Source organism: Pogona vitticeps, chromosome 2, assembly GCF_051106095.1.
Source record: "Pogona vitticeps strain Pit_001003342236 chromosome 2, PviZW2.1, whole genome shotgun sequence".
NCBI classification, from domain to species: domain Eukaryota; kingdom Metazoa; phylum Chordata; class Lepidosauria; order Squamata; family Agamidae; genus Pogona; species Pogona vitticeps.
This window is the reverse complement of record NC_135784.1, coordinates 99,041,799-99,058,223: the sequence shown is the minus strand read 5'-3', so window position 1 is coordinate 99,058,223 and position 16,425 is coordinate 99,041,799. Positions and strand designations below refer to the sequence as shown.

The 16,425-nt window shown below is 38.4% G+C and overlaps 1 protein-coding gene across 2 annotated transcripts in view; it reads left to right on the top strand.

Moving 5' to 3' along the window:
* SPOCK1 (SPARC (osteonectin), cwcv and kazal like domains proteoglycan 1) overlaps positions 1-16,425 on the top strand; it is a 646,684-nt gene that overhangs the window by 182,648 nt on the left and 447,611 nt on the right. For both annotated transcript variants that reach the window (XM_072990125.2, XM_020782675.3), the window contains exon 3: positions 11,462-11,507. In XM_072990125.2, coding sequence (XP_072846226.2) covers positions 11,462-11,507 — 46 coding nt within the window. The remainder of the gene's footprint in view (positions 1-11,461; positions 11,508-16,425) is intronic.

Below are 16,425 nucleotides of genomic sequence, written 5' to 3'. Positions count from 1 at the left end.
AAACTGATGAAGTCTGAATGGATAGTGACTAACAAGTATAGAGTTTTGGAGGGTTTTGTGGTTTGCCTCTGTGATAATGTTAATTCTATATATGTTGTGGCAGCAAACAATGCGTAGTTTTTTTTTAAAAAAGAAAGATTGTTAGAAGAACAGGGAGAAAAACAAAAACAAAAAAAGGGGGGAAAAGCTTTGTGGTCCTTGTACACAGTTTAAAGGTGAGAGACAGTGATAACTTTATTAAGCCTCATGATGCAGAGGTTAAACAGCAGCACTGCAGCTAAAACTCTGTTCACAACCCGGGTTCAGTCCCAGATAACTGGCTCCGGTTTCACTCAGCCTTCCATCCTTCCAAGATGGGTAAATTGAGTAACCGGCTTGCTCGGGTGGCCATGTGTAGCCTGAATAATTAAATTATAAACTGCCCAGAGAGTGCTTTAAGTGCCTCGGGGTGGTGTATAACCGGAACACTTTGCTTTATTAGAACACTAAAAAAAATACAAAGAGAAGCTACTTTTTGATCCATATAGATCTTCCTCAGGCTAGACACCACAGAGCTATGCATGGTACAGAAAAGACATAACAGTTCAAAACAAAACATTGTCCGTACATGTGGGCCAGGTATCTCTGCTTAAGGCAAATGTCAAAATAGAATATGTAGTCTCTGAACTACTAAAATTTACACCTCAGAGCTGAGACTACAGTTTCCATTTTGAATCTTGCCTTAGGCAGAAATGCTTGGCCCACAAGTATGGCCTATATATATATAAAAGCCAGGAAAGTGCCCTTTAGCAGATGGGTTGAGGAAACCCAATGTTCACCAAACTTGGAGGGACTGTAGAGGAGCGTCAGGGGAAACCTCTCTGCAATTTTAGGGTCTCTAAGTTCCTGTGAGGCCATTTTATAGCCCAACAAATAAAAAAAATTGCTGAAAATTCATTGATTCATATTTGTTGGGGCACTGATTCATACAAATACAAATTGACAAATTAGTGATTTTTTGAATGAATGCAGTGATTTATTTTTTAATTCATGCCCATCTCTAGCATACACTAGTCCCTACAATGTGGTCCATGTGGGGCAGCTCTTATGATTAGTCCAGAAGCTTGGTGTCAAAGGGTTCAACTAGGCTTCTGAGTGGACAGCATACTGGCAGTATGTGAAACCCCTGCTGAAGTAGTGGCCAAGTTTAAGATCTTGCTACTAGTAGTTCATAAAGCCCAAAATTACCTGAGTGACTGCTTTTTCTCTTACAGGCCAGTTCAGTTTGTAAGGTTACCTGGAGATACTCTCATACTCCTTCTCATATGTGCTCTACCATCATATGGAGCAGTTTCCATGTGAACTGCCTTTCCCTCAGAGATTCACTACGATCATTCAACTTTTAGTTTTTTGGCATATATTGAAAACTTTTAATGTAACTTTTTCTGTATGGTTCATCTCATACACCACATAAAATGTTATATATTAATTTGTGTGTTGCACATGCTGTATATAAACTGTATTCTGTATTTTTGCAATGTATATATTATGCTGCATTTTGTTTACATATCTTTGAAAGTTTTGAATGGAAGCCATTTATAAACAAACAAATAATCCAGCAGTCATTTATTAATATGAATTGAAATACCCATTATTACCTGAGTATCCAGTTCTGATGGTGAGAAGTTAGGGGTTGTTTCAGTTGCTTTTCAGGAGAACACATAATGAAGCTAATATGCTGTTGTTGTTCTTGGATTTCTGAAGTTTCCTACCTAGCAGTTTTTCTTGCCTCACAGGAAACTGCAGCTACAGAAAGAATCTGATGCCTATTGACCCTATTCTGTTGCCTTTAGTTAAATTCATTTGGCTTGGGAATGATGGGAAGAACCTACTGGAAATACAGAGTAATGGCATATGCGAAAAAGTAGTTTGGTTTTTTTTTTTTTTTAATGGTGGGAAGTTCTGGCTCAAAATAACCTGCAGCCATTCCTCTTGCAGACAAAACCATCCCAGGCTGGCCCTAGGGGTCCCTTAAGCATTGAGTTAATCTATGGTGGCAGCAAGCAGCTTTATAACACTGCTGAAAGGAGCATTGAGTCTGTGATGCCAGCCTAGGTTTTGCTACCATTTCAGTTCCCCCACAGTGTCATGCCCATGTATATTCACTGCACTGCATTGTGGAGGAATTAATATCATGACACTACTGAATCTAATTATGTGGGCTTGATGCCTTCTAAAGCAAAAAGATGGGGGTTCAGATCACATCCCATGTCAGCCTAGGGGACTCTGTACAGTATTTGCTTGAGGATGTATGTGTTGAGCCTATGAAAAGCTTGTATCGTGCATCCCAACAGACAGTGCTATATGCGACCTATAATTTCTACCCTGCAGAGAAAATGGGGTGTATGCTAGCATCTGAGTGGTTTGAGTTTCCTGTGAGTTACTACGGCTAATGAATAGCCAGACTGTTCATTATCTCCCAGAATGTGTGTGGGAGAAACTATAATTTAAAGAAATCTTGCAAATTAAGTGTGTTTAAACAAAAGAGGATTAAGAGCAATATTGGGTTATTAGATCCCAAATAATATTTTCTAGCAGTATATGTGTTTGTCTTCATTATTTAATAAAACAGAACTGATAATGCAATTTCATACATGTCTATTCACAAGACGTACTGAGGTCAATAGTGCTTGCTGCCAGGTAAGTGGGCATAGAAATGCAGCCTAAAGTCTTTTCTAAGCCAGAGACTTGGCTAGAATTTCATTAGCAATGGACGTGCAGTGACTCTTAGCAAGAACATGATTCCCCCAGCTCTACCCTCCTGGTCCAGCACCACTGTTATCTAAAGCCATCCTTTCTAATATTTTATCTTATTATCTTGTCATGTGCAGTAGTCATATCTCCTGAATTCCAGCTGCCTTGGGAAAATGTATCACTACATCTTCAAGGATTCCTTCTTGCTGAATGGAGAAAAAAAATTAAAAGAAACATTCCCTATGGAATATGCAATTCATTCACTGTGGAAACCAGCCTAATTGGATGAATATTTCACATCTCTCAAGAGAGAGAGCAGAAAAAGATTTCTAGAGAGATTACAGTGTGCTTAGGAGGTTAAGAACTAACTTTTCTACAAAAGCAGCTCTCATATGTGGCTACAATGAAAAATATCTCCATCCATATTAACAATAATAAAAAGTAAAATTTGCTGACATTACAATTTGCTCTAAATGAGTACTGTATTAGATTTGGTGGAGATGTTTGGATCTGGCAGAGCCAGAGGTTGGGGATTTAGTTCCCCACTGAACCTCCTAGACAAGGCTGAACTTGATGATCCCTTCAGTCCTTCCAGCCTTGCAGTTTCAAGATGATGGTGGTGATGATATTTATTGTGCAGGCTAGTCAGGTGTCAGGAAGCAGCAATTACAGTTCCAGCATTACCCTATTGTTGGAAGGCTCTTTGGCATTACAAAGCAGAAGAAATAAACAGGTTGAACTTTGTTTTATTAAGGCTGATTTCAGACAGAATGAAACATTGTAAGTGGCATTTTTCTCAGATGCTTTTTGCTGAACATTATGTTGGCAGTAAGGAAACCACAATATGATGGCTCTTTGCATGACATGGGCTAGCTCTTCACTGTGTTATCCTATCACTGCTGGCAAGGGCCACCTTGCAGTGTTTCTCATGCCAACAAATGCGTGTGTATTTGTGTGTGTGTGTGTGTTTGTGTGTGAGTGAGAGAGACAGAGAGAGAGAGAGAGAGGATATTTGTTTATAATAGAGCCAAAGTTGTAGAGAAAAAAATTAGCTATGAGGCAGAACTGAAGTCATAATAGATACAGCTTTTTGAAGGGTGTTACAGCATTACATTTAATGAGATTTCAGCGTGCTGAATGTTTGAGACTCCCAGCAGTATTTATGGCTACTTCCTCTCCTGCTGTGGATACAGCTGAGAAGTAATGGCTGACTTGCATTGGGCTACATTTTCCCCCAAACAGCTGTTTCTTGCAACTTTCTATAGCAAAGCTGAGATTAGCAATTCAGTTTCCCAAATGTGTGAATGATGCCTTGAGAGTAGTATGCTTCCTATAGAGCTTTGTGATTCAATATCTCATTACTGCTAGATTTATGTATAAGTTTAACTGATAACTACTATTAATCTGACAAAAGATAAATATTTATAGCCCCATTTAGCAAATGTTTCTGTTATTCATAAACATAAGCATCTTGTGTGAGCTCCTTTTTCTTGATACAGTAAAGCCAGCAAAACATCTATGAATTATGTTCCAGTGTTATCAAAAGTTTAGGCTTGTTTCAAATAGTAATTGTCAGGTTTAAAAAGCAGATACAGAAGAAACAAGAGTAAGGTTTCTGGAGGGTGCTACATGAATCTAAAGCACAGCAAATGTATTCATTCGTTTGGTTGTTCATTCCAGATAGTTTCTGGGCAGCTTCAAGGGCAGCCCCATGTAGAGAGCATTACAGTAGTTGATCTCTGATATCAACAGTGCATGTAGCAATTTATGTTGTCCCAAGGCCTTCTGAAAACCACCAGGCTTGAGAAGCTTCCAAGGGGGGACCATTTTCTCTGGTCAAGTTTCTCTGCAGGTGGAGGTTGTTGTGACCAAGTTGAAATTCAGCAGGAAATTATCTGACCATGACAATGGCAGAACCTCGTGTCCATCACCCCCAGATCATAGCCTACCTGTGCCAATGAGAACATATGGTCTAGAGTGTGTCCAGCTCTATGTGTGGGTCAGTAACACGTTGGGATAGACCCATGCATGTAATGGAATCCGTGACCTCCAGGGCCACCCTGTGAGTTACCATGGATATTAAAGTTCCCCATCAACAATAGTGTGGGGAAACCTCAACATCACATCTGAGACAAACTCCAACAGGCTTGATAGGGAAAGCACTCAGTCATAGTACAACACTGCCAACCCAAATCTGCCAGGTGGGATGACTGTCAGGTGAAGGCACTCTAGGATTAGAATCCCAATTGTGTACATCCTGCTGACACAGATGGTATACATATAAACCACAAGAAACCCCTTCCCCATATTTAATGTGTAGAAGTGATTGAAATCCTGCTGTTTTGCTATGCAGTCAGAAGGCAACTTGTATAATGTTCACTTCAAGCTGGCATTTCATTTATTTATTTATTTATTTATTTATTTATTTATTTATTTATTTATTTATTTATTTATTTATTTATTTATTTATTTATTTATTTATTTATTTATTTATTTATTTATTTGCCACCACCACCCAGACAGTGTCTACTTGGGGCAGCTTACAAATATCATAAAATATCATAAAATTAACAAATTACTGCTGTGTTTCTTGGGGCACTTTTACCCACTGGCTTGTCACACACACAAAAATCCCTGTTAGTTGCCAGCTACAGTATAAGTCAATGATTGCTACAGTGTTTGCTTTCTGCTGGTGTAATAAAAACATAGCAAAGCAACAGGATTTCAGACAATATTTGCTGGTGTAGCCAAGGAAACAGTAAGCTTTTATTTGTCTTACTAGTTGTGATCTCCGATGCTGGAATACTGGAAGATGAATTCAGGCTTAATTTCACTCTTCACAGTGTAGGGTATAAAACATATTGAAATGCATGTTAGGTGACCCTTATGCCACTCGATAATGCATGCAGTAAAAATTATCTTTAATGTTACTAGACATGGGGACCTTCATATTTGTCTCTCAGAGGAGATGGATATGAAGTGCCCAGCACAGGTGTCTCAGCAGTCCTTCCTCCCCCCACTCCCCCGAGCCAGCCCATTCCACTAGCCCACCCCAGAAACTTGCTTTCCTTCTCCTCCCTCTTTGGCCCCTCTGGCAGGGTAAAAGGCAGAGGGAGGGGTAGTCTTATACGGCGAGTGTATAACGAATGCTAGATTTTGAGTGGAAATGTTGGAGTCGTCTTATACGGCCAGTCATCTTATACACTGGCAAATGCTGTAGCTTGCAGCCTTCCAGATTTTGTGAGGCTGGAACCTGCAGCATCCCTTGTCACTGGCTGTGCTAGTTAATAATGATGGGTGCTGATGACCAGCAGCATCTGAAGGCCCACACTTTTTTTCATCCTACATCTTATGGAGTACTATGCTTGTCTACAGTAGAGATGATAGTGATTCTCACTATGTTCATGATCACTAGCATTCTGTATGATAAAAAAAAATCAAGTGTATTTAACAGAAGTATCTTTACTTGCAGTTGTGATGTTCAGTTACATAATTTATCCAGAATGTCATTTTATAAGGATTTTGCTGTTTTCAAAAGATAATTTAGTGTGTACAGATTCTGGTATGTATTTATATTCTCAGTTAATTATATGAGAGATGGCTACATGACATGCAAAAGAATTTAGAAAAAATGTAAACATAAAATATGTTTCAGTGTTAAAATTTTAAATGTTTCTTGGGGAAGGAGTGTGGCTTGCTTGGGAAAAGTAAGAAAAAATAGGATTCCTTTGCAACATTTAATTTCATTATTTTGTTTTTCTTCATTTATTATGCCTACGTAATCAGGAAGTTGAGGTATGTTTGATTTTTCATATTAAAATTATACTGTATAACCTGCTATATACTGAAAATATAATTTTGGTTCTATATTTGAAGTAATATCAACTATCTGTTTTAAAGATTTAGGTTTTGAAAATATTAGAATGTTATGGTATTTTACAGTACAGTGGATACTCGACTTACGAAGGTCCCTATTTACGGAAATTTCGGGGTTACGAAAAGCTCAGGCTGCAAAATTTTAGTTTGACTTGCGGCCGGAGCTTTGACCTACGAAAGGCAGGGGGAAAGGGTGGGAAATTCAAAGCCGCCCCTGCTGCCATCTTGTCTCCTGTCCGCAGTGCCCTCTGCTTCCTGTGGACAGAAGACAGAGGGCACTGGGGACAGGAGACAGAGGACAGCAGGTGCAGCTTTCGAAGCCCTGAAAGCCGGTAGTGGGTGTGGAGGTCGGGGCAGCTTCCGGCTTCCCGGGCTTCCAAAGCTGCACCCGCTGCCCTCTGTCTCTTGTCCCCGGTGCCCTCTGCCTCCTGTCCCCGCGGGGACAGGAGGCAGAGGGCAGCGGATGCAGCTTTGAAAGCCCAGGATTTTTTCTCTTTCGCTGGAATGGATTAAATGGTTTTCAGTACATTCCTATGGGAAATGGACCCTCGACCTATGGACTTTTCGACCTGCGGTAACCATTCCAATACAGATTAATTCCGTAAGTCGAGGGTCCACTGTATAGTGAAGGGCATTGCAATATGACATTTTAATAGTTTGAAATCACAGTACAACAAAATTAAGACACCACCTAACCAATATAGATGTGTTTCACTCTTCCAGAAAGATAAGTGGGATTTATAAGTGCAAAACTTTCATTTTCTGCTGTAGTATGGTTCTTCCATGTTACTGCATCACTTCAGATTTAACATGAAGGACAATTTTTTGAAAGCACCTCCATTTCAAAATATTTGCTAATGCAGAAAGTTTAGATAGCAAAGAAAATGCTCTCCTTAGCAACATCAAGAAAATATCACAACTGTTGCCTTCTTCTTCTTCTTCTTCTTCTTCTTCTTCTTCTTCTTCTTCTTCTTCTTCTTCTTCTTCTTCTTCTTCTTCTTCTTCTAACACTTATAGGTTGCTATTTTCTGATGAACTAAATTAATGTTTACAAATGTAAACATCTAGGGGACTCAAAATTTAGATAACTGAAGTGATGAACTTTTTAAAGAATAAAAGGGTTCTGAGAAAATCAAATAAAATGATTGAATTTTATATGAAGAGTAATTAAAAGCAATCAAACTTAAGTTGAAGTCACTACCAGTAAAATTTTTCTCAGAAAGAAAATCTATGTGTACAATTTATTCACCTGATCAGTAAAACATCACGCTGAATAAACTCACTCAAGGATGCACCTTCTTTCAAAAATTGCAATTCATGAACTTATAGCTCAAAAGGTATAATATTCAACCCAAAGATAAAGTTTCTGTGAACAGCATCTGCCCTGCCCCACGATCAGGTACTGCTTTGGTATTAGAACTGATTCAATTATTTGTCTGTCTCCTCTCCTCTCCACATATTCATTTCATGCAAATAACTAATTGATTAAGATTAAAGTGAGAGCATTTTTAAAACCCAGCAGAATTGTTACTGGAAATGCTGATTATGTATAATATTCAACTTCAGATTGTCAGGTCTTGATTGGAACTACTGACTCCCCCCGGGCGCCCTACAAGATTTGCAGACTTCCCAGACAAAGAGAAGATATTCTATTATTTGTCATAGCTAACATTATCCCAGTAAAGGGTTAATACCAGAACAAAACCAAATAATCAGTCACAAGCTGTTTGTAAACTCATCTGGGTATCATATAAGTGTTTTTGTTGCTTCAGTAATTCCAGTCAACTCCAGAACTTGGTAATTCTATGCAAGTTTTATTTACTTACATCATTTTTAGGTTCAATTTGAAAAACATGAAGTCCAAAAATATTTCAAACATGTAACTTTTGAGAAGTCACAAGCATATTGCTTTAGCTTGCAAAATCATTCTTAGAGCTATGAATGCTTAAAAGATGAATGTAAGTTGTACTTGAATACAGTCGAAAATATAGGAGCATAAGTACAATAAAACATCAAAAAAGAATATTTTAAGTTACATTCTGAGATACAGGAGCATCTTCATTTAGAGTATAAGAGTAAAAATGAACAATAATCATTTCTAATCTAATGACAAATATACATCTTTAGAGCATTTCAGAGTTCTTAAGAATAAAATCATAAAATGCAAAAGCTTTATAGTTTTCAGTGACAGGCATGAAAAAGTATTTAAACTTTTAAAAGTAAAAATTTCTGAAATCAAAAAAGCATTACTGAGCCCTAAGCATGTCACTAACACCAGGAAAATATTTTCTCTAAAAGAGAAAAGCTTACCACAGCCTTTATCTAGGTTATTCTCGTGGTTATCTTCTGGCTGCTCTCAGTCCATATGCATCTTCCCACTTGCTTGCAAAAAGCAGGTGTCTGTGGTTCTTGGGAGATGTGCTCTGTGAGACGATCTCTGTGACATGATCTCGTCCTTTTGGAGATGTTCTGTGAACATGATAAAGGTCTCTATTTAAATACTTTTAATGTTTTGAGTTAAAACATCGTGATGCAGAGCTTTAGCTCTCTCGGGAGTATGAACCTTCAAAAAGCTGGGTTCCCTTGGGTAAGCAATGTCAGCTTGCCCAGACAGCTGTGTGTCAACTTAGCTGTCAACTCAGCTGCCTGTCGAGATAACCCTTAGCCAGCAAAATGCCCTCACTCGAAGTAACTTCCTTAAAACTATATTTGGGCAGTACATGCTTTTTGATTTAGAATGTTTCACGCATAAACACTGCAGAATATTATATGACTTCATACTCCTCATCGTTATCACACTGAACTAATGAAATTATTAATTATGTGTTATGAGGCTAAAGCCTTATAAAACAAATGACACTTTTTGACTTGCTTATCAAGAAGAAAACTACTTAAAATAACATTCATCTTTTTCTCTTTTTACACTGTTTTATAAAAGCTTCTTCTGTAAAATATATGGCTATTTTCATTGGTTTCCACATCTATTTTTGGTATTTCTTTATGTTAATTACATTTTATAATAAACGTAATTCAAGCGGCAAATAAACAGCACTCCATTTTTTCCTCTGTTCACATAACGTAAGGATCATTAGTTACTTTCATGAAACTCAATGACTTTGTTTCTGCTGTCTTATCTTATTTGTTGTCTGTGTATCAAAACAAACCAATTGTTTTGGTTTTGTTCCCAGCTGGAGTTTTTCAGTAATACTTTCACTTTTAGGCATCTCTCTGAGGCACATTTAAAAATGCTTTTATATTTTAGAGCAACACTTTTGCATCCCACTCAAATTTCATATATTTTTCCAGCCATATATTCCTATTAAAAATCCAGAATTGACATCTGGATACTACTGACTATCTGGGATAGTCATTTCCATTAGATTCGTAATCAGAATATGGACCTGAAATTGTTTTGGTTGTCTTCACACATTACTTGCACCAGGAACTGTATGTATGGGGTGGAACTTCCTTGGTGGTTTTCAGTACCATGATACTCTTCTGTGCCACCTGATGGGAATTGGATCCTGGGGACCTGCAATCACTCCAGTCTAAGTCATATCTAGACGTTGGTACTTACAAGCTGATATAAGATACAAAAATCATCTGAATCTCACTACTAAGCCTTCCCATTTTGTGATCTTGGTGTACAAAACCAGAAGTGTATGACATACATATTTTTGCAGTGATTTTTTTTTGTACCCATTTCCTTTCTAACACAGCTTTTATTATTACTACTAATGGGTGCTTCGTGTGTTTCATTTCAAAATACACTGCAGTTGCTAAATCACAGAGGTGCAGATTTAAGGGCCTTGGGATTGACTATATCCCACTGTTCTACATAGAGTTCAGTCCTGTTGTTAGTTTCAGCAAGTGATGGGCATGAACTGCCACTTTGGCAATTCATGTTGGTTCATCCTTCAGACAAACAGGTGTTCAGTGGTTCCCAGCTCTGCCTTCTACAGTGGGCGCTGACTTGAAAGTAGGTCCCTCCCCCACCTCCTATGCCAAACACCTACTCATCCAAAAGATGAAGCAGCCCATCTCTAGAGCAAAGCCATTGGATCTTGTGTAAATTTTATGTAGCCTGGAACTTGTGTAAATTCGATTGATTCAATTGGCCTACTCTTGTTTGGTGATACAACCTGGTCAACTGCACATATTATGATATCTATTCTTCTTCTCAAATTCAAATATAAAATGATGCAGAAAAAAAAATCCCTCTTATCACTCCCCATACAACGTGTTCATAAAACCTCAAATAGGCTCCTATTCTGATGTGGCATTTCACTATACCTGAGTTTAGCAAATGCAGCTGTGGTGGCAACAACAGTCAGGCATCTGTGCTCAGAGGACAGCACAGATGCCGGCCACAGAGACTGGTGAAACATTAGGAAGAACAACTTTCAGAACATGGCCAAAGAGCCCGGAAAACCCACAACGAACAGTCAGACATCTCTTTATTTTCCCTTTGACTAGTACTGTACATATCAAAAGATCTGTGATAAAAATGTAGCTGATAAAAGTGTACCTGAGTTATCCAAGCCCATTTCCAAGTCAAACTGAGGAGAATCTATATTCTGGTGTGTGTTTTTTAAATCCAAGACAGTAAAGATAATATGGTATTTCACATTCTGAGATATATCTTCTTAATCAGTGTTATGCCTGGTATAAATATTTGAAAGTTGTGTGCTGTATTTTAAAATCTGATTTTATCCTGAGGCCAATGGATATTAGTAAACATTATGACAAAAGTTTCTCACACTTGCTTTGTTTTTCTGTTCTAAGTAATAATGCAACTGATGTACAAGATTACTGACATTTAAATTTTTTTTTGTTTCCATCTTTTACTTAGGATGATTATTTCAGAAACTGGAATCCCAACAAGCCTTTTGATCAAGGTAAACTAAATATTACATTCAATCTATTAAACAATGTTGTGTTGTGAAGTTTAAGACAACTTCTCTTTGTACAGACTCAATAAACACTTGGCCTAGTTATTTTAGAATTTGGGGATTTTTGTTACTTTTTCAAGATTTGGTCCCAGTCTCATCCAAAGCAAATTTTGTTTCTCTTCGCCTTTTCTATTATCCTTCACACATCATAACTGTATGCCTATGTTTAAAGTGTTGGAAACTCAATTCAAGTACAAAGTGGAATGAATTGCATTGTACCTATTAGATACCTTGTTGAAGTCAAAATCAAATGCATGGAATATGTGTTACTTTCCTTGACTGTTTCTACCATTCTTTGGCCTAGCAATGGAAGAAAGAGGAATATGCACATAGAAATATTTTACTGTATCCATCTAGCTTAAAGCACTAAAAACTGTTGCATGTCTACAAGTGACTGTTGCTTGTGGGATGAGATCATGTACTGGAGTGCTCTTGTTGAATGCAAGTTCAGACCATTACAAAGGGCTGGGTTAGATGGCACATGGGATTGTGATGTCCTGTGATTCTCTTTGTATTAGTTTTCAGCCTTACTGGATTGCTCTGAAAATGGAGTTGAGATGTGCTTCTGCTTCTGGAGAGTGCTTAAGCCTTTGTAGTTGGGCCATTCCCCCAATCCAAACTCCTTTCTCTGTCTGGGAAACAAGAAAAATGGTGTATGCAATCCAACCCAAAGCGCTTCTTGTTCAGTTCTGACAGCAGCTCCATGGCAACACATGGGATGTTTCATACAACAGTTTTTATCTGGCAATTAAAGAGCCAGATAAATTCTTTTCTCTGTCCAGAATAACATCTTCATTCTAAGGCACTCAGCTAATGACAGCATTGTTTCCTAGTACACTAATAGTATTTCTCCCATCTGCACAGGAATGCTGTCAGGGATTTATCCCATGCTGCAAAAACAGACAGAAAAGATTCACATTTCGTAACCTTTCCTATTATTTAACTTGGTATATCTGTAAGCAAGTCCATAACAGTTATACCAACCAACGTGATGACAGAACCGCAGTGTTCGTTGCAATACTTCCACTTTTTATTCCCCCCCCCTTCTTTGGGGAGTAAATTGTACAAGCAATACCATGGTTCCATCCCCTAGTCTGACAAGCAAAGGTCAGTGTTAGCAATACAGTAGTGTCAAAACTAGCACTGAAGAACAGTGTTAAATGTGATGTATGTTTCATCCTGAGTGCAAAAATCTTCCAGAGCAAAGGGCACGCCCATCAAATACACTAAAGGAAAAGCTGTCAGAACTGGCTGTCTCTCATGTAAAATACACAGAGAAGAATAAAAGAGCTAGGATGATACTGTAGCACCAGGTGTTGGCAAGCAGATGCTGGCAAATTTAAGATTAAATAAATGACACAAGGAAACAAGGAATGTAATGCTGCAGATACATCAGTACCTTTATAGAAAAAGAATTGTCTGCTCTGGAAAAGGGAAAATAGAAAACGAATATGTGACTTGTTGTTTCTATATACTGTATAGATGTTTTGTCTATCTCATTTCCCACTCTCTACCTGTGATACATATCTTAATTCTTCAAGAATATAGTGATTTATTTCTAGCTCTGCTTAGTTTTGGTACTCAAGAGATCTATAGAAGGCATAAGTACTCTACAGAAGTAATTTGATAATTCCTGTTAGTTGCTGTGGTCTGGGTACATAATCTCTGCAGCTGGGAGTTTGAACTAGAATCTTTTTGGTAGCATCTGGAATTTCGAGAAACTGTACTCAAGTTCTGCTCAATATGGTTGAATTTTCATTTTTTTGCCATAGCCCAGCCCCATGGCGATGATCTGTTCTGCACTTGAACGTGCTGAGGTCCTTGGTCATAGTCACACACACTATGTGGGGCTGCTTTTGGAAAGTGTTTGAAAACTCCAGAGGGTCCAGAATGTTTTAACCTATAAAGCCCTAAATGGTTTGAGTCCAAGCTATCTAAAAGACCGCATCTCCCTCTGTGAGCTTGCCTGGGCTTTAAGATCATCAGGGGAGGCCTTCTTCTCTGCTCCATCACCCTCACAGGTACACTTGGTGCGGACATGGGAGAGGGCCTCCTCTGTTGCTGCTCCTAAACTCTGAATCTCCTTCCCATGGGAAGCTAGGCTGGTCCCATCTTTGTTGTCCTTCCACAGGCAGGCAAAGACCTTTCTCTTCAGGCAAGCTTTCCCTGAATAATGGGTTGTCAGAGATAAGTTTTTAAATGGATTGTTATGCTCCGTTGTTTCAAATATGTTTTATTATTGATTTTATTACCATTTTTAATATAATACCTTTTTAAAAATACTTTCAAAATATTTGTATACTTACTGTTTTTAGCTTTTAAATGTTGTCTTTTTAATTATGTAAGCCACCTTGGATTCTTTTTAAGGAGAAAGGTGGGATAAAAATATGATCAATCAGTCAGTCCATCCATCCATCCATCCATCCATCCATCCATCCATCCATCCATCCATCCATCCATCCATCCATCCATCCATCCATCAATCAATCAATCAATCAATCAATCAATCAATCAATCTTGCTGCTACATGCAAACATCTGTGCTGGATACCAAATTTTTAAATTAGAAGAGGAATATAATAGGATATTTCAGTTGTACCCGTAAATTGCTGTCCTAGGAACAATATTACATCACAGGAATAGCTCTGTATAAATTATTTTCCCCCACCCGGAATAATAAGGAATAACAAGAAGGTGATGTTGCTGCTACTGCCTTCCATCCAGTGACCTCCAACAGGGGAACATGTAATGTTCCTACTCTTAGACTTGATGAGGAGAGGAGTGAAGAAAGCATTGCCTGTTTTCAGCATCCTGCATCTTATCTTCTTGGAAACAGTATTATTCATAAAAATGGCCCATGTCCCTTCCAGAGGGAGCTTCCACTGATTGAAAGCCCCTGCTAAGCAGTGTAATTGAAACAATGGTTTCAGAATCATGTTGAACAGTATTGGTGCCTTACTAATCTTGCTGTGGCTAGGCACATTGTGCCTAATAGCTTCTGGCTATCAAGAAAAAGCCAAGAAGCTACAAGCTTCATCTGAAAAATACTTATAATGCAGATTCCGAACTGATAACAGACATCACATTGCATCTCACTGTAGAACAGTATCATTTTTCTTTTTTACAGTAGATCTTTTGTTTCCACTGAACTTAATAGTATGTTAGAAACGTAGCATTCTGCCCTGGTGTCCTGAAAACTCCAAATAAGATTAAAAGCAAAGCAGTCTGAAACTGTGTTTCATTAAGGCTGTTATTGGCAAGGAGAACATGTGGGACAATTAACCTTCCCTGAGTCTTGCCTCATTAAAATGTAAGCAGATGCTATTGATCATTTTTTCCTCTGTGTGGTGTCTAGTGCAAACAGGCAGTGTTGGCATTTTTGCATATATAAGAGGACAGCATTCGAGACTGGTGGTCAGTGTTACCAGTCTAGAGCTTTCGTAAATGACTGTACAACAAAATACCAGGTGTGTGGTAAGGAAAACAACAACAACAACCAGGATATCCTGCTGCTGCATTACAGATCAAGGTTATTCTCTTCCATATTCGCTGCAGTACAATGTGATGCACATCAAAGGAGTTGCCAATCTGTATATTTCCTATTTGGTGCTTAAAACCACATTCAGGATATAAAAAATGTGGCAGAAGAGTTGATTAGTGCCAGTCTGTTGTGGCTCCTATGCATCACATCTGGTTTTTTTTAATTTTTTTGCCGTGCAACCTTAGAAGTAGGTTTTTAGACAGTGGCCTTTACTGGAATACCAATGAAGATGTCTGTGTTTGGACTAGATGCTCAGGAGAATGTCTGTGGGCTGTCTAAATCCACCTGAGCCTGATTTCTGTGATTCAAATGGTTCTGTGTTTCAGTATTGAATTAGTTTCCTCCAGGAATATATAATCATTTGAGTGCATAATTGTTAATGTATAGTGTTCATGTTCATGCAGATAAGGTACTTGCGATTGGATGCACTCATTTTCTAATTAGTACATAATCTCAATCTTTCCCCCTTCCTATATAAGGTAATTTGATGTGTATATGCACTGGGTGTTCACATTGAGAGAGGGTAGGATCCAGCTTTGTCCTTTGCTTAAATGTGGCCATTTAATACAAATAATCCATATGTTCCTGCACAGCATTAGCTTCTGATCTTTATTTTCTTGTATATCTGGGATGCTAATGTCCTTCTGTTCTTAGAGTTTTAATTATGCCAGTCCCCTCTCTTAATATTTGTAGCTGCCTTACTTTCAAGCAGCTAATAAACCTACTCCTATTCTGAATGCCAAATTCCTGTTGCTGGGCTTCTGAAACCACGGTGCACATTCCTGCCTCCAGTAAACAAAAACACAAACACAAATGAGAGTACACCTTTTGTATTCTGACATATAATTAGTGGCCCATTTAAAATTATTGATTAAGTTGGTCAGCAATCAGACCTCATAAATTGATTGGTTATCAGAATTGACTCTGGCAGTTAGATATATCTTGTTTCTGTAGGGCCAAAGAAGGAAAAGATGATGGGATCGTTGACACAATGATGCTTTCTTTTAATAATCATAAATACATTCTGGTGAGTCAGTTCCAACTTACAGCACTAGAGTTTCCTAGATATAAAGTGCTCAGAAGTTGCTTACCAGTCCTTTCTTCTACGTACACTCTGAGACAATGTAGCTTGTCCAAGACCAAGGTACACCAGAAACTGAAGTCCTGACTAGAGATGGGGGTATTTGTATACGAATACGAATATTCCTCCCCCCCACAGGTGCAGATAATGAGGGTCCAGCACACTGGGGCCAAACCCACCACTCATGATTCTGCCACTGCTGTGAGCTCCGCGGAGCCTTCCTATTGCTCCGTTGCCCGTGAT